At 42.0% G+C, this 21,164-nt stretch overlaps 1 protein-coding gene across 1 annotated transcript in view; it reads left to right on the top strand.

Moving 5' to 3' along the window:
* Positions 1-3,700: 3,700 nt before the first annotated feature.
* Positions 3,701-21,164, top strand: part of LOC126284762 (phosphoglycerate kinase) — a 59,038-nt gene continuing 41,574 nt past the window's right edge. The window contains exons 1-3 of the mRNA XM_049983922.1: positions 3,701-4,157; positions 4,236-4,439; positions 4,514-4,658. Of these exons, the coding sequence (XP_049839879.1) occupies positions 3,982-4,157; positions 4,236-4,439; positions 4,514-4,658 (525 nt within the window). The 5' untranslated portion in view covers positions 3,701-3,981. The remainder of the gene's footprint in view (positions 4,158-4,235; positions 4,440-4,513; positions 4,659-21,164) is intronic.

The raw sequence follows: 21,164 nt of genomic DNA, 5'->3' as shown, positions 1-21,164 counted from the left end.
CAGATCTTTAATCAAACTTTTGGGTGGTTTTCTAGTGCTCACTTGTTTCATTATTCTTATAATTGCCTTTTGTTTCATGAACACTGTTATTTCCCCAGAAAATGATACCGTACTTCAGTATTAAATGTACATGAGCAAAGAATGCAGCCCTGTTTCTTGACTAGTATTTTTACAAGGAATTCTTACTGCATACCTCATTTTTGCAATTTTTTTAAATTTAGGGATGTGGTATGAGTGCTCCATCTAAGATTTTTCTGGATATTAAACCCAAAAAATTTAATTTCAGTGACGGCACTAATGTTTTAATTATCAATACATATTATGGGTTGCACAGCATTTTTATTTTGACCTGTGTGTAAATTAATGAGAGCTGTTTTTTTTTTTTGGGGGGGGGGGGAGGATAGCTATGAGTTCGTTTCTGGTAAACCATTCAGACACTTTGTAATTTCTTTTGCAGATGCAATAACATTTTCTTCTTTATTTCCTTCAGTCAATAGACTTGTGTCATCTGCAAAGAGTACTGATTCAGTATCCCTAATGTGATGGGAAATCATTAATGTACACAAAAAAGAAAGGGACATAAAATAAAGCCCAATGGAACATCATAACTTAGTCCACGTGATTCTTAAATGTGTACCTGGAGTTAATTTCCTTCCATGTATTTAATTTCAGTTATATGAGAGCGATTTTGCAAATATGATTTCATCTACTGATTTGGCACACCTCTTACACCATACTGTTCAAGTTTTCTTGGGAGCACAGAATGATCAATTTCCATCAAAACCTTTGGTTAGGTCCAAGAATAAACCTGAGATTTTTCTGTGGTTGTCCACTGTATTTAAGACATGGTTTATAAGGTTGAAAGTAGCTGTTTCAGTTGATTGCTGTGGTCTGAAGCCTTGTTGACATCCAGAAATAATGTTATTCTTGCCGAAAAATGTATTTAGTTGTGAAAGGAACACATTTTCAATGATTTTCGAAAACCATAACAGTAGTGACACAGGCCCATAATTACTCCTACATTGCTGATCACCTTTTTTATATTGGAGCATTAGTTCTGCCATTTTCAGTAGCTGTGGGAAGACACCACATGATTAGGATGAATTACATATGCCTAATACAGGAGAAAGTATGTGTCTTGCTGCTATTTTTTTAATATAATCTGGAATATCATCAATACCAATTGAATAATTACTCTTCAGTGGATTAATGACATTTAGGAGCTCTGTTGGGCCTATTAGACTGACGATAATGGATATATTACTTTTTTCAATGAATGACAATTCTTTCAATTTTGTATTAGATGGATTACCAATTTTGTCCTTCACTAATTTTCCAGCAACAGTTGCATAAAAAGAATTGAAGGTGTTTGCAACTGACCTAATGTCAGTGACATTCTTGCCATCATGCAGTATCACAATATTTTTGTGAGTTATCTTCTTCCCTGCACAGCTTTCCACATGGACTTAGTTTTATTGGATGACTTCATAATATATTTGTCATTTCCCATACTTTTTGCCTCTTTTGTGGCATGTTTCAAAACTAACATGCATTGTTTTAAATAATTAAGAAATTCCGGTAACAGAGGTATCATATACTCCTCTCCAAGATTATTTGCTGATTAGATACTCAAGGTATTCAATAGTTTTCTGACTATAACTCCTTTTATGAATAATATTTTGTACACTGGCCGAAATGTGATTTACAGTTATGGTTAGTAAATGTGAAAGGTGATACTACAGTATCAAAGTTTTCTGATGTACAGTTGTCCCTGTTAGGATCAAAGAGAGTGACACTAGTTTTTGTTACATGAGTTGGAGAGCTAATAGTCAGACAGATTGTAGGCTTTTATAATATTTAAGAACTTTTCCCTGAGAGGGCTATGGCTCAGAAAGTCAATATTAAAATCTCCACACAGTACCATTGTTTTCCCAGTTGCCTTGATTTTGCTTAAAGCAAGGTCCAGTTGTTTTGAAAAAAACCACTAATATTGCTAACAAGAGATCTATACACACATGAAATAACAGTTTTTTCAGACATTAACTCAACAGTTGGATTTCAAAGTCTCTTTCACTGTCTAGTTTGCAAACAGAGCCTATACTCTTATAATCTACATTTTCTTTTACATATATATGAGTTCCCACATGTTTTGATTCCATTCTACAAAATCAGTTTCCAAGGTTAAAATGAAATATTTTTAAGTACTGAAAATACTCTTTTTGTAAGCAGTGCTCACAAAAACATAAAACAGAAACATCTTTCCATAGAATATTGAGGAGTATATTTATTTCATCAACTTTGTTTGTTAATGACTGTACTTTCTGGTGTACAATCTACAGCGTGTATTTAACAGTTTAGTTCCGCATCATATATTTTGTTGTACAGTCTACTTCCCTAAAAATGTCTTTGCCCTTTTTATAAGACAGTGTATCTTTCTTTATGACACATTTGTCCAAAGTACTTTGGGCTGCTTCTATACTATGCCTATTCTGACTCAAATTTGCTAAATGACAGATTTCTTCAACCAAAAATTGTTTCCCATTGTGATTTAAATGAAGGCCATGGCTGGTACACATGGATGTGTCTAACATGCTTACAGTTATTAAGTTCACACACAGAAATTTTTTGTGTACTTCATCTATCTCTTTGTTTACTCTTCCTATTAATTTATTTACGCATGACTCAGGAGGTAGATCGCATCTATGTGGTTGATTTACAACAGTTTCATGTGTGTTGCCTAATTTGGGTAGCACTCTTTCAAAAACAGTGATGAATTTACTAGATATTGAGAAGTTACGCATGGCATGCTGTCCAGCTTGTCATTATAGCCTTTCCTTGTGATGTATAATCTAATCAGGATTAAAGATACGATGCTGTTCTGCCTTGGCTTCAGCCAGCTTTCCGTTTTTAGCCTTTTATGGTTATTATTACCTTTAGTTGTGTTATATTAATATATAGCTTAATTTAGAAATTGTAACTAATGTATTTTAGTTGTATGTGATTTCGCAAGTTCTATAAGTTGAAGGCCGTTGTCACGCAGCCGTTCATCTGCGCAAATGACTATTTATTCAGAATTGGAGGAAATTCTGTAGCTGTCTGTGGTGAAAACTTCTTCACAAGTTGTGGGACGACTGGTGTAACTATTTGCGGATGCATTGGGAAAAGTATAATTATCTTTTGAACCTCACAACTACTCCTATAATGCGGAAAAATACTTATATGCGGATAGAAATTTGTTCACATGAATACCTGATTCCTGGCAACAGGAAGGAGCTACAATGATCTAAAAGTTTCTACTGCAGTTTCGAAACAAGCATTGCGTACACACCCGGCAACGAATTAATTTTTTTTTATTACCGTATCTGTTGTTTGCCACTGGGTCAACCGCTCGTAATTTCTCTATTAAAAAATTACTAACATCTGATTTCTTGCCTCTATCGCAGTATTCTTTGTTTTTAATTTTCGACGAACATGTATAACTCGTATATAGTTCAGTAAATTCGGCAATGAATTCTCTAAAGGACTGACTTGTTCTCACAGGCGAGAAATTCTAGAAACTTCTGACTCAAACATGTTTCACGCGACAGATTTGCGTAAATCTCCTGTCCACGTGCTGCAGCTTGTCTACACAAATATGATTTGAACCCTCAAATTGAGTAATTTCGCTCAAACCTCGAACTTCCCCGTTTCCGCACATCTCATACATGCGCAAGTCTCCTGTTCACACTCGATGATCTGTCTGTGCCGATGCGATGTGTGTTTGGTAGGGCCTTTACATTTGATTTGAAACACATTTCTGGATTATCATTTATAGCGTTAATGCGTAGACCCTAAGTCATTTTAACGTTGCAGAGAAATTTACTCATGTTTATTGTTATTATCCTTCAGAATATTAAAATTTTTTCAACTGTAAAGGGAAATGAGAAAACAAATCAAAGGTCATCTTTACCAGAAGAGAAGTTGGCAGCGCTGCAATAGGAAATGCTGTTCGCAGTTGTTGACCTTCTGAAGGTTGTCGTAGGATTTTGGTTGAAACCGGCGTTCCGCTTGTGTACAACTTTTCGTCAGAGTATTTATTATCTGGAACGTAATAACATGTCTTTGAATAAATTGAGCATTGACAAGATAGACCTGACTGGTAAAAGAGTTTTAATGAGGTAAATTCTGATAATATATGAACTGTGTTAAATGTAAGTAGTGTCTTCAGGGAATGACAATTTACGGCATTATTTCAGGGTGGATTTCAATGTCCCTTTAAAAGAAGGGAAGATTACCAACAATCAGCGTATAGTGGCTGCATTGGACACAATAAAGTATGCCCTTGATAACAAGGCAAAGTCAGTTGTTCTCATGTCACATCTTGGACGGCCAGATGGACACAAAGATTTGAAGTACACATTACAGCCGGTAGCAGAAGAGTTGAAGAAACTTCTAGATAGGTATATGAGCCTTGTCATATTTGTAGTGTTAGATGTTGTTCGTTAGACTTCATACCTGACGATGTTTTCTGCAGGGATGTACAGTTCCTTAATGACTGTGTGGGGCCCGAGGTTGAAGCGGCCTGTGCGTCGCCTCCAGATGGATCTGTTATTCTTTTAGAAAATTTACGATTTTATGTTGAGGAGGAGGGAAAAGGCGTAGACGAAGCAGGAAACAAGGTATTAAGAAGCAAAATTTCTGTAATTAGGTTTCGAATTTATTTAGCTTGTTTTGTTTTAGATATTTCACAACGTAGTATTTAGTGGCTACAGTTAATGAGCCCTTAAATTGTAGTATAGTACCGTAAGGTGAAGCAAATAGTGGGAAACAGTTGTCGGTGATGAATAGATTGTTCAAAGTAGCCATTATCAACAGTTGCTCTATAGAGGGATGAAACTGTGAGAAGTAGGAAAACTACAGTCAGTGATAAACAAGAACCTTAACACTGCTGTGTAAGTGTAACCTGTGTTGCAGATACGAATTTTAATGGGGCTGTTCAAAATGAAATTGTAAAGAAATCTTTCCCATTCATTATTAGTTAATGCAGATTGACCATCATACTTCTACGTGATTGAAAGAACATTCGTAGTTAGAAAAAGTGTATTGGTTACAGATCATAATGGAAGGGCTCTTTTTGTGTGAGATATGTCAAAGGGTTAATTTTAACTCGGTTATCCATTAATGTGGTTTTATCAGTTTTGAAACTAACATTAATAGCACACTAGTCACAAAGACTATTTCTGACAGTTGCTGAGGCTTAGAGCTATAACCTATCATTCTATGCATAAACAATGTCCAAACTAGCAAGCTGAAAATCAGTAGTCATGTTACACTAACAGGATTATTGTTGTGCATCATTGTGCAAAGTTATTATAGACTACGATAACTTCCAACAAGCCTTGGGTATTAGAAATCACGCAGTCACTGTGAGCGATGTACGTCAGATACTACACTGTAGAGGCAAGATTTTGGGATGTTGTGTGTATTGACAAATGAATGTGGTATAACAGCCTTAATGGTTATGCTTTTTTAATTAAATCATGGGGATAAGGTAGGTGGATCAATGTTTATGAATGAATTGAATGTGCAGCTGTTATTAATAAAGATAGAACCTTGGACCTTCTCCCATGATATAATTATAAAACATCGCTCCACATATTAAGTGTGCTTCAACAGTCACATTCAATATATATCATTCGTATTGAAGGTGTGACTTTGATACCCAAGACTTCTTGTGAATTACCTACACTGCAGATCCACGTTCCATTTGCAGTTGGCAAGAACAAACTGCTAGCAGGTATTCTAACAACAAAAGAATTTGTGTGGTTTAAGAAGAGTTCTGCACTAGGCATTGAGCAAGTGTGTGATACAAGAGCTGCACTCCCTCTGTATCTGTGTTGAGATAACACCAATCTTTATTGTAGCTGAAAGTTGTAAGTTATGTTGAAAGGTAGTGGTCAGCTGTTGAAGCAAAGTACAAGTAGTGGTAAGATATAACAGTATCGTAGTGTAATGTTTACAGTTATTTGCTTTTTGACAAATTTTAACACAGTACACACTATACATGCATAAATTTACTCATGTATGTTACAGGTCATATACTTAGTGTATGTGGCAAAGAATACAATACGATGCATCAGCTGTGACTAGTGACCAACAATTCAACTATTCATCTACAGTGTTGTTATTATTAGGACAATGATGCTGCATAATGTGGTAGGCATGTTGTAATGATGAGTCTCAGGGACCCCTCCCCCTCTGCCGCCACGGGAATATATGGAATTTATTAATTATCTTCAAACATATTAAAAACTTGATATCAGACCACAGTAGAAAGACAGGGGTTTTCACTAGGACAATATAACCAGGGTTGTCACAAGCTCCGGAAATCAGGGAATTTCCAACATGTCAGGGAAATCTGAGGAAAATTTGAAAAAAAACACTGGAAAAATCTTGTTTTTTGTCTCAGTAGATGAAATGGTTTGTTTACTGAGATGTCTTGCATCATTGCTGGCTGGGCATAGATGAGTATGTGTGCCACTTCCTATACTCTTTCTTACTACTGCCAGCACTTCTTGCCACTAGCCTAGCAGCTGCTGACAAGAGACAGGGAGGTGTGAGGAATAGTTTGTTTGTATCTGATTCTCAGAGATTGTTGAAGGAACAGTTGGGGCAGTAGTCATATGTGCAAGAGTTGTCTGTGTGTGTGTGTCTGTGTGTGTGTGTCTGTGTGTGTGTGTCTGTGTCTGTGTGTCTGTGTCTGTGTGTCTGTGTGTGTGTCTGTGTGTGTGTCTGTGTGTGTGTCTGTGTGTGTGTCTGTGTGTGTGTCTGTGTGTGTGTCTGTGTGTGTGTCTGTGTGTGTGTCTGTGTGTGTGTGTCTGTGTGTGTGTGTGTGTGTGTGTGTGTGTGTGTCTGTGTGTGTGTGTGTGTGTGTGTCTGTGTGTGTGTGTGTGTGTGTGTCTGTGTGTGTGTGTGTGTGTGTGTGTGTCTGTGTGTGTGTGTCTGTGTGTGTGTCTGTGTGTGTGTCTGTGTGTGTGTGTGTGTGTGTGTCTGTGTGTGTGTGTGTGTGTGTGTGTCTGTGTGTGTGTGTCTGTGTGTGTGTCTGTGTGTGTGTGTGTCTGTGTGTGTGTGTCTGTGTGTGTGTGTCTGTGTGTGTGTCTGTGTGTGTGTCTGTGTGTGTGTCTGTGTGTGTGTCTGTGTGTGTGTGTGTGTGTGTGTGTGTGTGTGTGTGTGTGTGTGTCTGTGTGTGTGTGTCTGTGTGTGTGTGTGTCTGTGTGTGTGTGTGTCTGTGTGTGTGTGTGTCTGTGTGTGTGTGTGTCTGTGTGTCTGTGTGTGTGTGTGTGTGTGTGTCTGTGTGTGTGTGTCTGTGTCTGTGTGCAATCAAAAATTTAGTTATGAGAGTGAGGTCGTCTTTTCTACACACCTGTCTGTGGCTCAGTGATTGTTTTTATGGTAAGTTGCTACCTATCCACATTAGTATTGATTCTCAGAATATTTGTGCGAGTTATCTGCTGCATGGATTGATCACTGCGGTCCCACTTCATCAACATGGTGTCTGTGACATGTGAATAGCTGGCCACATGACTGGACTTAAACGGGCCAAAACTGCATGTGATTTCTGCAGATATCTCTAATGGATCAGGTCTGCCAGTCTGAAGCCTATCAGTTCCCCCTAATGTGCAGGCCCTGCCTGTCAGATCTAGTGTCACCAATCTGCCTACAGGTAGGGTCTGTTTGTGTGAATGCAGGTGACTGAGGAGACAGGAGTCACAATAAAGGTGCCAGGCAGGCTCCTGCTGGCACTCCAGCTGACACCCTGGGCCCACCTTGGAACAGTAGTTGAAAACCCAGGCAGAGGGTGCACACCTGCATCCAGAACTGGAGCAGCAGACAGATGCATCTCCATGACTGCAAAGGGACTCTAGGCAGCATGAGGGGCAACTGCTGAGAAGAGTCCCATCCCCCAGATGATGGTGGCTGTCGAGGCAGCAACAAAAGTGAAAGGGTGTCAGACTTCCACTGGCTCCAGAACCAGCACTGACGATACAGGGGGAGGAGGAGGGGGGAGGGAGGGTTGCTGGGTCCAAGCAGGCATGGAATGTGGAAGCACAAAGTCTGTGGCAAGTTCATACAAATACGTGGATGAATTTGATTCTGGTGGTGTCTCAGCAATCCTCTCGGTCCTCACAGTAAAGAGACTATCCAAACTAACCTACAATGGGGTCTCACTCCCTTCTGCTCCATCTGCCATACAATCTGTAAAAGACTGTCATTAGTCTGATGCTTTGCCTTTCTGGGCAGAGTGGGTGCCACCCACTGTGGTGGGTGCAGCAACTGAAGCAAGGTGCAGTGGTGCCATCCATCTAACAACTCCACTGGTAATGGTCCTTTGTGGCAGAGAGGCATGTAAGACAAGATCATCAACAGAGCTTGAGCTCAAATGTGTGTGTGGCACAAAGATTGTCCATCTGTTGTTTAAATGTTTGTTCAAAGGATTCAGCTTCACCATTGGATTGCAGATGGAATGGTTCACTCGTGATGTGCTTCAGGCTGGAGGCAGTGCAAAACTGTTCAAACTTGGCAGCAACAAATTGAGGTCAGTTGTCAGTCACAATCATTTCAGGCAGAGCCTTGAACCAAAAGACCAACAAGAAGACCTGGATTGTGGAATGGGTTATAGTACAGTGCATAGGAACCACTGAGGGAAAATTGTTGAAAGTATCAATGACAACAAGCCAATGTGTATTCCAGTAAGGACCCGTGAAACTCAGATGCAATGTTGCAAATCTGCTTGCAGTTTCGGCTATTCAGAGAACTGCTGAGGTGGGGCTGACTGATGTTGAGTCAACTGTTCAGTTTGTGCATCCAGAACATGTTGTAGCAATCGAAGCACTTCAGGCTGGAGACATGGGGGACCACAACACATGACAGCTCCTTATCGGTGTGAAGCAAAAAGACACCTTATTATACGGGGAGATACAGTAGAAAATGAATAAATAGATTTGAGAGATAAAATAGTGAAAGTAGCAGAGTATGAAACAGGGTGAAATACAAGGCCTAGTAGGAATCCTTTGATATCACAAGAGATATTCAGTATAAGGGATGAAAGGTGAGAATGCAAAAATCAGCAAATGAAAGAATATAAATGTGTAGTAAGTACAAAATGGCTAAAAAGGAATGACTAGAGGCAGAATGTAAGGATTTGGAAGCATTTATCACTAGGCAAAAGGTAGTAGATGCCACCTACAGGAAAATTAGAGACATTGGAGAAAAGAGGCAGCTGTATGGATATCAAGAGCTCAGGTGGAAAACCAGTACTAAACAGAGAAGGGAATGGTGGAAGGTGTATAGGGAGGTGCTATACAAGGGAAATTGACTTGAAGGCAATATTGTGGAAAGGGAAGAGGAAGATGACATGGGAGATATGATACTGTGAGAATAATTTGACAGAGTACTGAAATACCTCATTCACGACAAGGCTGTGGAAGTAGACAACATTCTGTTAGAGCTGCTGATAGCCTTGGCAAAGCCAGCCATGACCAAACTTTTCCATCTGGTGTGCAAGATGTTAGAGATGGGCAAAATACCTTTGGACTTCAAGAAGAATGTCACTTTAATAAGTCGTGATTGCAAAGTAGTAATACAAATTCTTTACAGAAGAGTAGAAATACTGGTAGGAGCTGACCACAGGTGGTATCAGTTTGAATTCCATAGAAATGTCGGAACATGCAAGGCAATACTACCCTATGACTTACCTTAGAAGATGGGTTAAAGTGTACATTTATAGCTTCTGTACAGTTGGGGAAAGTTTTTGACACTGTTGATTGGGAAACACTCTTTGAAATTCTGAAGATAGCAGCACTAAAAACAGAGTACAAGGCAATTTACAGTTTGTACAGAAACCAGATGACAGTCTGAGTCCAGGGTCAACAGTTCGTTGGAACAAAGAACACTTACACAATACCAAAGAAAGCCTCAATAACAAAGAGGCTCATTACTTCCTGTGAGAGAAGTGTAGATTGTGTTCCGTGTAACCCAGTTAATGTTTAGTAGTGATGACCCTAGTGGGAGAACCCTCTGCAGGTCCTTGGGTTAGATAGGCCCTAGGTATTCCTGCCTGTCATAAGAGGCGACTAAAAGGAGTCTCTCACTTTTTGGCCCTATGAGTTCTGGTCCTATTCTATGGTTTGACTTTGCAAATTGTACAGAAGTGCGGCCCATATGGGGAAGGATGCTTTAAGTGGTGCACGAGTTACCCATAGTGCCCTTATATATGATTTCCTGAACCTCTCGTCATGGCTTTGCATCTCCACCTGCAATTCAACTATTTGGGTGAGGACACTTTGAGGTATGTCATCTTTTTCCATTGTCTCCGGTCCTTTTGCCCCTGTGACAATATTGGCTTTGTATGCACCCAGTATCCAGCACGGTAGCCAGTTAGTTGTGGTGGGGCCATCATGTACCCATTTGGTGGTAGCCCCCTGACAACACAAGGATCACACTGCTGATGCCTGTGCTGTAAACTCCTCACATATGCCAAGGAGCAGATGCTGGTCTTCCTGGGGCGTCAGGACTCCCAGCAACGGTCATCGTGCCAGTTGCTCTTTGCTTTGGCTGGGTGGCGGCCTTGGGGAGAGCCCCTGATCAGAGTGGGTGTCATCAGGGCAGATGACCCGCAATGAAGTGGATTAAGTCATTTATTGCTTGTGACCGTACGGCACCAGCAGCCTCTAAGAAGGGCAAGGTTGAATACCATACCAACAGGTATGGCCCTAAATTGTTTCCCTCCCTCGCTACACCATCGGAGGAACGTAGGGCTACAGAACGGAGAGAGCCATATTCACCTCGGTTTTTAGTCTGTAGCAGAACTGATGCGGACTCTGTTCTACCTACAAAACCACAATTTTTTGTTGAACACCTCGAGGATAAGTTTGGAGAAGTGACAGCGCTGTCCAAGATGCGAAATGGTGCAGTCTTGATTCAGACAGCACTCCAGCCCAATCCTGAGCGTTACTCGCCTGTGAAAAGCTGGGTGATATTCCATAAAAGCCTCAACGTGGTCCAGGGGATCATTTTCATCTACATTTACATCTGCACTCCACAAGCCAGCTGACGGTATGTCAGAGGGTACCTTGAGTTCCTCTATCGGTTCTCCCTTCTATTCCAGTCTCATATGGTTCGTGCAAAGAAAGATTGTTGGTATGCCTTTGTGTGGGCTGTAATATCTCTGATTTTATAGTCGTGGTATCTTTGTGAAATATACGTAGGAGAGAGCAATATACTGCTTGACTCCTTGGTGACGGTATGTTCTCGAAACTTCAACAAAAGCCCATACCGAGCTACTGAGCGTCTCTCTTGCAGCATCTTCCACTGGAGTTTATCTATCACCTCCATAACACTTTCGTGATTGCTAAATGATCCTGTAACAAAATGCGCTGCTCTCCGTTGGATCTTCTTCTCTCTCTTCTATCAACCCTATCTTGTACGGATCCCACACGTGAGCAGTATTCAAGCAGTGGGTGAACGAGTGTACTGTAACCTACTTCATTTGTTTTCAGACTGCATTTCCTTAGGATTCTTCCAATGAATCTGTCTGGAATCTGCTTTATTGGCGATTAATTCTATAGGGTCGTTCCATTTTAGATCACTCTTAATGCCTACTCCCAGATAATTTATAGAATTAACTGCTTCCAGTTGCTGACCTGCTATATTGTAGCTAAATGATAAAGGAGCTTTCTTGCTATGTATTCGCAGCACATTACACTTGTCTACATTGAGATTCAATTTCCATTCCCTGCACCATGCGTCAATTCGCTGCAGATCCTCTTGCATTTCAGTACAATTTTCCATTGTTGCAACCTCTAGATATACTACAGCATCATCCAGAAAAAGCCTCACTGAACTTCTGATGTTATCCACAAGGTCATCTATGTATATTGTGAATAGCAACAGTCCTACAACTCTCCTCTGCGGCACACCTGAAATCACTCTTACTTTGGAAGAATTCTCTCCATTGAGAATGACATGCTGTGTTCTGCTATCTAGGAACTCTTCAATCCAATCACACCATTGGTCTCATAGTCCATATGCTCTTACTTTGTTCATTAAACGACTGTGGGGAACTGTGTCAAACGCCTTGCGGAAGCCAAGAAACACGGCATCTACCTGGGAACCTGTGTCTGTGGCCCTCTGAGTCTCGTGGATGAATAGCGCGAGCTGGGTTTCACATGACCGTCTCTTTTGAAACCCATGCTGATTCCTACAGAGTAGATTTCTAGTCTCCAGAAAAGTCATTATACTCGAACATAATACATGGTCCAAAATTCTACAACTGATCAACGTTAGAGATATAGGTCTATAGTTCTGCACATCTGTTCGACGTCCCTTCTTGAAAACAGGGATGACCTGTGCCCTTTTCCAATCCTTCGGAACGCTTCGCTCTTCTAGAGACCTACGGTACACTGCAGCAAGAAGGGCAAGTTCCTTCGCGCACTCTGTGTAAAATCGAACTGGTATCCTATCAGGTCCAGCGGCCTTTCCTCTTTTGAGCGATTTTAATTGTTTTTCTATCCCTCTGTCATCTATTTCGATATCTAGCATTTTATCATCTGTGCGACAATCTAGAGAAGGATCTACAGTGTGGTCTTCCTCTTTGAAACAGCTTTGGAAAAAGACATTTAGTATTTCGGCCTTTAGTCGGTCATCCTCTGTTTCAGTACCATTTTGGTCACAGAGTGTCTGGACATTTTGTTTGGATCCACCTACCGCTTTGACATAAGACCAAAATTTCTTAGGATTTTCTGCCAAATCAGAACATAGAACTGTACTATTTAATTCATTGAACACCTCTCGCGTAGCCCTCCTCACACTACATTTCGCATCGTGTAATTTTTGTTTTTCTGCAAGGCTTTGGTTATGTGTGTGTTTGCTGTGACGCTCCCTTTGCTTCTGTAGTAGTTTTCTAACTCGGTTGCTTCCGTAGAAGTTTTCTAACTCGGTTGTTGTACCACGGTGGCTCTTCTCCATCTCTCATGATCTTGTTTGGCACATACTCATCTAATGCATGTTGTACGATGGTTTTGAACTTTGTCCACTGATCCTCAACACTATCAGTACTTGAGATAAATCTTTTGTGTTGAGCTGCCAAGTGCTCTGAAATCTGCTTTTTGTCACTTTTGCTAAACAGAAAAACCTTCCTACCTTTTTTAATGTTTCTATTTCCATCTGAAATCGTCGATGCAGTAATGATTGCTGATTCCCTGTTCTGCATTAACTATTTCAAATAATTCGGGTCTGTTTGTCCCCAGAAGGTCTAATGTTATCGCCTCGAGTCTGTTCTGTGTTTAACTGCTCAAGGTAGTTTTCAGATAATGCACTTAATAAAAATTTCACTGGATTCTTTGTCCCTGCCACCTGTTATAAGCGTTTGAGTCTCCCAGTCCATATCTGGTAAATTAAAATCTCCATCCAGAACTATAACATGGTCAAGAAATCTACTCAAAATATTTTCCAAATTTTCCTTCAGGTTTTCTGCCACAATAGCTGTTGAGCCAGGGGGCCTATAGAGACATCCAATTACTATGTTTGAGCCTGCTTTAACCGTGACCTTCACCCAAATTATTTCTTATTTTGGATCTCTGTCAATTTCCTTCGATACTATTGCACTTTTTATCACCATAAAAATGCCTCCCCCTTCACTGTCCAGCCTGTCTCTGCAGTATACATTTCAATCTGAGTTTAGAATGTCGTTACTGTTTACATCTGGTTTCAGCCAACTTTCCGTCCTTAGTACTATGTGGGCATTGTGACCGTTTATTAATGAGAGCAGTTCTGGGACCTTTCTATAAATGCTCCTGCAGTTTACTATTACCACATTAATATTGTCATTCCCTGTTGCGTTTTGCCTATTGCTACCTTGTCGCATCTCAGGAAGCATCTTGTTGGGCCTAGGGAGGGAATTCTGTAACCTAAAAAACCCACATATGCACTCCACATGTACTCTGCTACCCTCGTAGCCGCTTCCAGCGTGTAATGCACACCTGACCTATTCAAGGGGACCCTGCATTTCTCCATCTGATAGTGGAGGTCAAGAAATTTGCCTCCCAGATCTCCGCAGACTTGTCTGAGCCTCTGGTTTAAGCCTTCCACTCTGCTCCAAACCAGAGGACCGAGATTGGTTCTGGGAATGATACTACAAAGAGTTACCTCAGATTCCATCCCGCGTGCGAGGCTTTCCGCCTTCACCAACTCTGCCAACCGCCTGTATGAACTGAGGATGACCTTTGAATCCAGACGGAAGGAGTCATTAATGCTGACATGAGCAACAATTTGCAGTTGGGTGTACCCAGTGCTCTCTATCGCCGCCGGCAGGGCCTCCTCCACATCTTGGATGAGAGCCCCTGGCAAGCAGAGTGGACACTGGCCTTCTTCCCCAACCTTTCCGCTATTGCCCTAAGGGGCTCCATCGCCCGCCAACATTGGAGCTCCCAGTCACTAATAAACCCCTCCCCTGATGTGCTTGCTCAGATCTTGCTGAAAGATTGGCGGCATGTCCACTCACAGGCAGAGTGGGCATACGACCAACCTCCACATTGACCCTACGCCTCGTGCGGCGTGAACACCGTTGAACCCGCCACTTCTCTTGGGGAGAGGGTGGCCCAACCGCATCCGGTACCCACGAAGATGTCTCGACAGCAGGGACCGTGGGTGAAGCATGTAACACCGGGGGTGTACCGTGCGACGCACCAGACTCCCCACTGCCACTACACTCAGAGGCAGCAGCCTGAAGACGGCTGACCATGGCCATCAGCACGTTCCACTGTTCTCGAACAGTGGCCAGCTCCTTCTGCATCTGTACACAGCAGTCACACATCCTATCCATCCTAAGAAATCAACAAATTACTGTAGAGAGTTAAGTAATCAATTTTTAACTAGACTGCTAATTCACTAAAGGCAACTGATAGCTGACTAAACTGTGGTTACTAGATACTCATTGTTGGAAACAATGAAAATAAGCACTGTCTCTGGACTGTATTCAAAACACATTTACGGAACAATATTACTAGTACTCAAAAATTAAATCTTCCTAAAAGCAAAAACACACGGAAAAAGAAGTGAAGAGTTAGAAAAACACAGTTAATACTTAAATTTACATAGCTTGCTGCACAGCAGATGTGAAGCAGATGGCAGCTATGATGACATTTTCCATTGCAATCTCCTCTTGCAGTCTGACGAGCTCCACGCCAATCTAGAATGGTGGGGTCTTCATTTCATCCAGTGCGTTTACAGAGGACCTGGTGCCTTCATCTTGGCCTTTGAAGTTGATTCATTGCTTGAAAAGGTCAAGGTGATGGTTTACCTCTGTGATGTTAAATACTACGTCCCTCCCCGCATGCAGTGCTTTAAGTGCTGGAAGTTCAGACACATGTCTTCGCGCTGCACTTCCAGCACCACATGTCGAGACAGCGGACATCCACTGCACCCAGATGCTCAATGTGCGCCACCTCCCACTTGAATCAACTATTGAGAGAACCACTCGCCCTGCTCGCCAGACTGCCCAGTACTCCAAAAGGAGCGGAAAATCATGGAGTAAAAGACCCTGGACCGGTTGACTTATAGAGAGGCTAAATGTAAATTTGAAAGATACACCCCCTTCAGTTGACGTCGACACATGCTGCAGCTACGTCACCGTCGCTGTCCCAAGTGTCAGTGGTTCCTCACTCTGTGCTATGAACAGTGGGCCCTCCAGGCCACCAGAATATATCCGCCCTCTTGTTGGTGGGGGACAAAGCTTCCTCTGTTGCTCCCAAAGAACCTACTTCGGAAGCAAGCCTTCCCCCCCCCCCCCCCCCCTCCCATTGATGTCCTCCCCCCTACTGGAGAAGCAACAGTATCCTTTCATGTGGTAGGGGTTCTTTGGAGCCATCTCTCCCAAGGTCTCCACTAATGCCTTGGTGGACACTGGTCAGTTGCTCAAGGAGCCAAAAGCTGCTGGATGAAGAGCTTCATGGTCTTCTTCCATGCCTTACACTGCTTTGGACAAATCTTCCCAGCAAGCCTCTAAAGAGAAGTGAACAAGTAAGCAAACAAGCAAACTAAGAAGTAGTATACTAAGAAACAGGCACCAACACCACCACTCTCTATCAATTCTGCATCTGAGGATGCATTGGAGATATTAGTGTCCCCTGTGGACCTGGATCTCACTGATGCCTCGTCCACCTTAGAAATGGCTACAAATACTCAGTCGGTGGCAGCAGGTGACCCTAAGGCATAACATGCCTCCTTGAGTGCTTCTTGCCTTCTCAGCATCATAATAACGCCATCCTCCAGTGGAATTACGGCATTTTTATCCGCCACCTGGCTGAGCTACGGCAACTCTTAAGCTTTACACCTGCTTTCTGCATTGCCCTCCAGGAAACCTATTCTTTTGCCCTTCATGGCTCTAAGGGATACTACAGGAAACTTAACGACTATAATCAAGTGTGAGGTGGAGTTTGCATCTATGTTCTGAACTCGGTATGCAGTGAACCTGTGCCCTTTCAAACCTCTCTTGAAGCTGTGACTGTCAGGATAAGGACGACACAGGAACTGTCTGCAATGTATATCTTCCTCCAGATGGTGCAGTACCCCTGAACACATTGGCTGCACTGATTGATCAACTCCCTAAACCTTTCCTACTTTTGGGAGATTTGATCGCCCATAACTCCTTGTGGGGTGGCACTGTGCTAACTGGCAAAGGTAAAGATTTCGAAAATTTACTGTCACGACTCGACATCTGCCTCTTAAGTACAGGTGCCCCCACACACGTTTGGTACATGGCACATGTTCAGCCATTGATCTCTGTTTGCAGTCCTGGCCTTCTCCCATCTGTCCATTGGAGAGCACTACAAACTCCTGATGCCAAATGCAAACCACACACTGCCACCTGCACATCCATTCTTCTTCTGCAACTCTTTTGCTTCGTATGTGGCATAGGTTCAAAGGCTTCAGAAATTTTTGTGTGCTTCATAAAGATGATTCAGGAGAGCTTCAGCAACAGCTTGTGAACTGTGGTTTTTCAGATTGCAATCTCTGTAAAGGCTACATTGTGATGTCCAGTAGCTTGTTGCAAAAGAATCACACTTGCAGCATGTTTGTCTGCTACTGTATTGTTGTGCACAGTAAACACATGCCTATTTGTACAGGTGGAAACATTTGAACAAAAGCAAAATGATTCAGTTTTTGCTCAGGCATGTGACTTCATTGTTTTCAGTGAGAGAAATAGGATACACAGGTGAGTGTGAGAGGGAAGCATGTACAGACAAATACATATAGATATTGCCCTGCAACATGAAATAATCTCCACCCTCACTGGAAAACACTGGCAACCCATGGGCAATATGTTAGCAACTGCTTGGGACATCAGCAATATTGCCCAGCTATTCTGCAGAATTGCTGTCTATTGGAGCCACATTGCAGCATTTTTGACAGGATCACCGTTACTGCGAAATACTGCCATAAAATATAGTTCATCTAAACGCACCTTTGATTTAATAACCAGGGTGCAACAGACATTAATATTGGATATCAAATGTGCCCACTATGGTACTGCACAATAGTCATCCTATTGTAAAATCTCCTCAGTACCATGTATTGCTGACCCATAAGTGATTAAGTACAATCAGTGAAATGAAGAGTGACATCTCAGGGAGTAGCAAGCTATTTATCAACTAATTGACAAATATTGTTGGCACCATGTAAATGAAAGGCCACAGAGAAACTTGTATAGTGAAAGTGCTTAATTATGCCATTGAAAAGATTCTGGAGCATAGTAGCAGATGCTTGATAGTGATGTCATTTAGATGAGGTGGTTGTCAGTAATGCATCTGAATTTTGGAGAGGAGAGATTGAGCCAAAAGCTCTTGCTTGGCTCTTGGCATCCACCTATACCCAGTGTAAAAGTTTTTTTACAAACTAGGTTCTTGCTTTTTCTGCCTTGGTGCTTTTCAGTTTCATGCACACACACACGGACCTACGTGCGTGTGCGCGTGCGATCCCATAGTGACTCTGTCCACCTATTCGTAAAACTTGCTCTCGGATTGGAAATACTTGGTTGTGAGCGCGTGGCTGAATAATTCCACTCTGTCTTCATAAAAATGATTCTCAAGCAGTTTCAAGGAGTCCTCTAACAGTTCCCTCGTGATGAAGGATGTGACATCAAAGATGACCGTAATATCATTTTTGTAAAGACGTGACTCTTTGAGTGTCTTAACAAGCTCTGTGGAATTCTGGATGTGGTGGGGACATTTATCCACGACACGAGAGGCTTGAATAGTTGTGCCAGGTGTTTGGCTATACCATAGGTAGGAGAATTAACCAGTTTACTATCAGGTGTAGTGGTACCTCCCTCTTGTGTATCTTGGGGAGCCCATATAACTGTTTTAGAATCGGAGCTCTGGGGTGAAGCCTTTTTATCAGCCCCTGACCCAGACCTGAGATCTTGAGTAGACCGATGGTCTTTCTAGTCACAGCTGTTGTAGGGTCCTTCTTCACTTGTTTGTAGGCCTGGTCCTACAACAGGGAATTAATCTTGTCCCTGTAGTCAGCCAATTTTTGCAACAGTGTTGTGTTCCCTTTGTGTGCTGGTAGAATACCAGTATCCTCATCTTCTGTGAGGTTGTTTCATCCTGCATTCTGCTGCCGAGAAGTTGGTTTTGAGCATTCTTGGTGGCGGAAAGCAGGATGATACGCCACCTCAGAGAAGATGAGGATACTGGCATTCTACCAGCAGAGAAATGTAAAGCAATGCTACTCCTAAAAGCGGCTGACAACTGGGACAAGATTAATTCGCCGTTGCAGGGCCAGGGCTACAGACAAGTGGAGGAGGACCCTACAACAGCTGTGATTAGAAAGACGATCGGTCTTCTCAACAACTCAGGTCTGAATCAGGATCTGGTAAAAAGGCTTTACCCCAGAGCTCGGGTTCCACCAGTTATGTGCTCCCCAGATACACAAGAGGGACGTACCACTAACCCTGATAGTACACACAATAAATTCTCTTACCTATTGTACAGCCAAACATCTGACACAACTACTCAAGCCCTCATGTGTAAATGTCCCCACCACATCCAGAATTCCACGGAGTCTGTTACGACACTCAAGGAGTGGCTCCTTGACAAAAATGCAGTTTTGACATCACATCTCTCTCTACAAGGGTACTGCTAGAGGACTTGTTGAAACTACTTGAGAAGAATTTTGATGAAGACACAATGGAATTATTTCGCCATGTGCTCACAACCACATATTTCCAATGTGAGGGAAAGTTTTACCAACATGTGGATGGAGTTGCTGTGGGATCCCCTCTGGCACTATGTATCGCCAATCTGTATATGGAATACTTCGAGGATATCGCCTTGGAAACAGCACATGTTAAACCCAAGGTCTTTTATTGGTACATGGATGATACTTTCACACTTTGGCTGCTTGGCTAGGACACCAAAAACAGCTTCTCAATCATCTGAATAGCCTACATTAGAGCATTAAGTTCACAATGGAATTAGAAGAAAATGTCCTAATAAAGAATTAAACTGATGGCACTCAGGGACACTTGATCTACACACATGGACTTGTACCTCAACACCAACAACTGCTATCACCCAGCACAGTGGAAATTCGTGCTCACTACCCTTGTCCACAGAGCTCATGACATATGCTACAAGGACAGTCTACCTACTGAGATGCAGTACCTGAAGCAAACCTTCCAGAAGAATGGCTACACTGAAACTCAGATTAGACGCACTCTCAAGATGTGCAAGGAGGAGGACCTTCAGGAAGACAAGGACAACAAGGGCCTGGTGTTCCTCCAGCATGCAGGGCCACAATGCCACAGATTACCAGGATACTGAAGAACAAGATCAAAACCATCTTCCATCCTCTGGCAAAAACCAGGAATATGCTAGGCTAAATGAAGGGCAGCTTCGATCTAAGAACACTGTGTCTCCGGCATCTCCTGTGAATGTGGAAAAAATATATGTTTGGCCACATGCAGCATTGCATTATACAATGCATTTCTGCATCTGTGAGAAGCATTATCCTCAGACAAAAAGAAAAATCTATGGTAGTGGAGCACAACCTCACTGAAGAACATAAGTTACAATTTGAACAAAGATGCTGTGTAGAGCGAAAGATTTCTGGGACTCTGTTATTAGAGAGGCAGTGGAAATGTGTGTTAATAACCTGGTCAACCGGGATAGTGGCTTCCAACTCAGCACCAAGTGAGATGCAACATTACCAACAATATGATAAGAACCTGCTGATGGAGGCAGGATGGTGGTGGCTGATGGAACAAACAGGCTGCACCGTGACGAGTTGCCAGGACCCAGCAATCATGGCTCCCCCGCACCATGTGCCACTGCACAAACTCCACTCGCTCCTGATTGACCTGACTGGTGCCGAGGATGCAGAGAAGCCCATTGTCTGGCAGCTATAAAGACCCGGATGAGACGTGAACCCGTACGAACCCACACTTTGCCTGAAGATAAGTAAGAAACATGCTGAAACATTGCTGGAGAATGGTGCATTGACTCAGCTGTCAACCCGAGATTATTTTGTCATTGCTCTTAATGTATTTTATGTGGAACTCTAGTGAATGTAGACACACATTTGAAATGAATATTTTCATTTTGAAAAACAGAGCTGAGCTGACCGCTGTTTCACTGAATAAGATATTGATCACAATGTAATAAGTGTTGTCTGATTCTGTTATTTTGTCTGGTCTCACATTTCATTACCTGGTGACATAAATATGATGTAATGTCCATTATGCACTAATTTAACTCGGAAAATACCTGCAGAAAATGGCATTTGCTGTGACATGAACTCATTGTTACTTCACAACTTTCTTAGTATGTGGCAACATTGCTTGGTTTCAAGTACTCAAATGTTGTGTGTGTCAATGCTGCACAGATGGTGGTTGATTATTATTATTATTATTATTATTATTATTATTATTATTTTCTTTCCAGGAACATTAGTTGTAGCAAAGTAGAGCAGCTAAGATCTCTGTAACTTCACTCTATACAGTACAGCATATGATTGTAGTTTACCTGCCCTTTATAATTGAAAATAGCATTATTGGTGCCATTGCATTCTGTTACAACATTTAGAAGTGCTACTAATTGCAGCAGATTTTGTGAAACAATATCTTG

This window comes from Schistocerca gregaria, chromosome 8 (assembly GCF_023897955.1).
Source record: "Schistocerca gregaria isolate iqSchGreg1 chromosome 8, iqSchGreg1.2, whole genome shotgun sequence".
NCBI lineage: Eukaryota > Metazoa > Arthropoda > Insecta > Orthoptera > Acrididae > Schistocerca > Schistocerca gregaria.
This window is presented reverse-complemented; position numbering and strand designations above follow the sequence as displayed.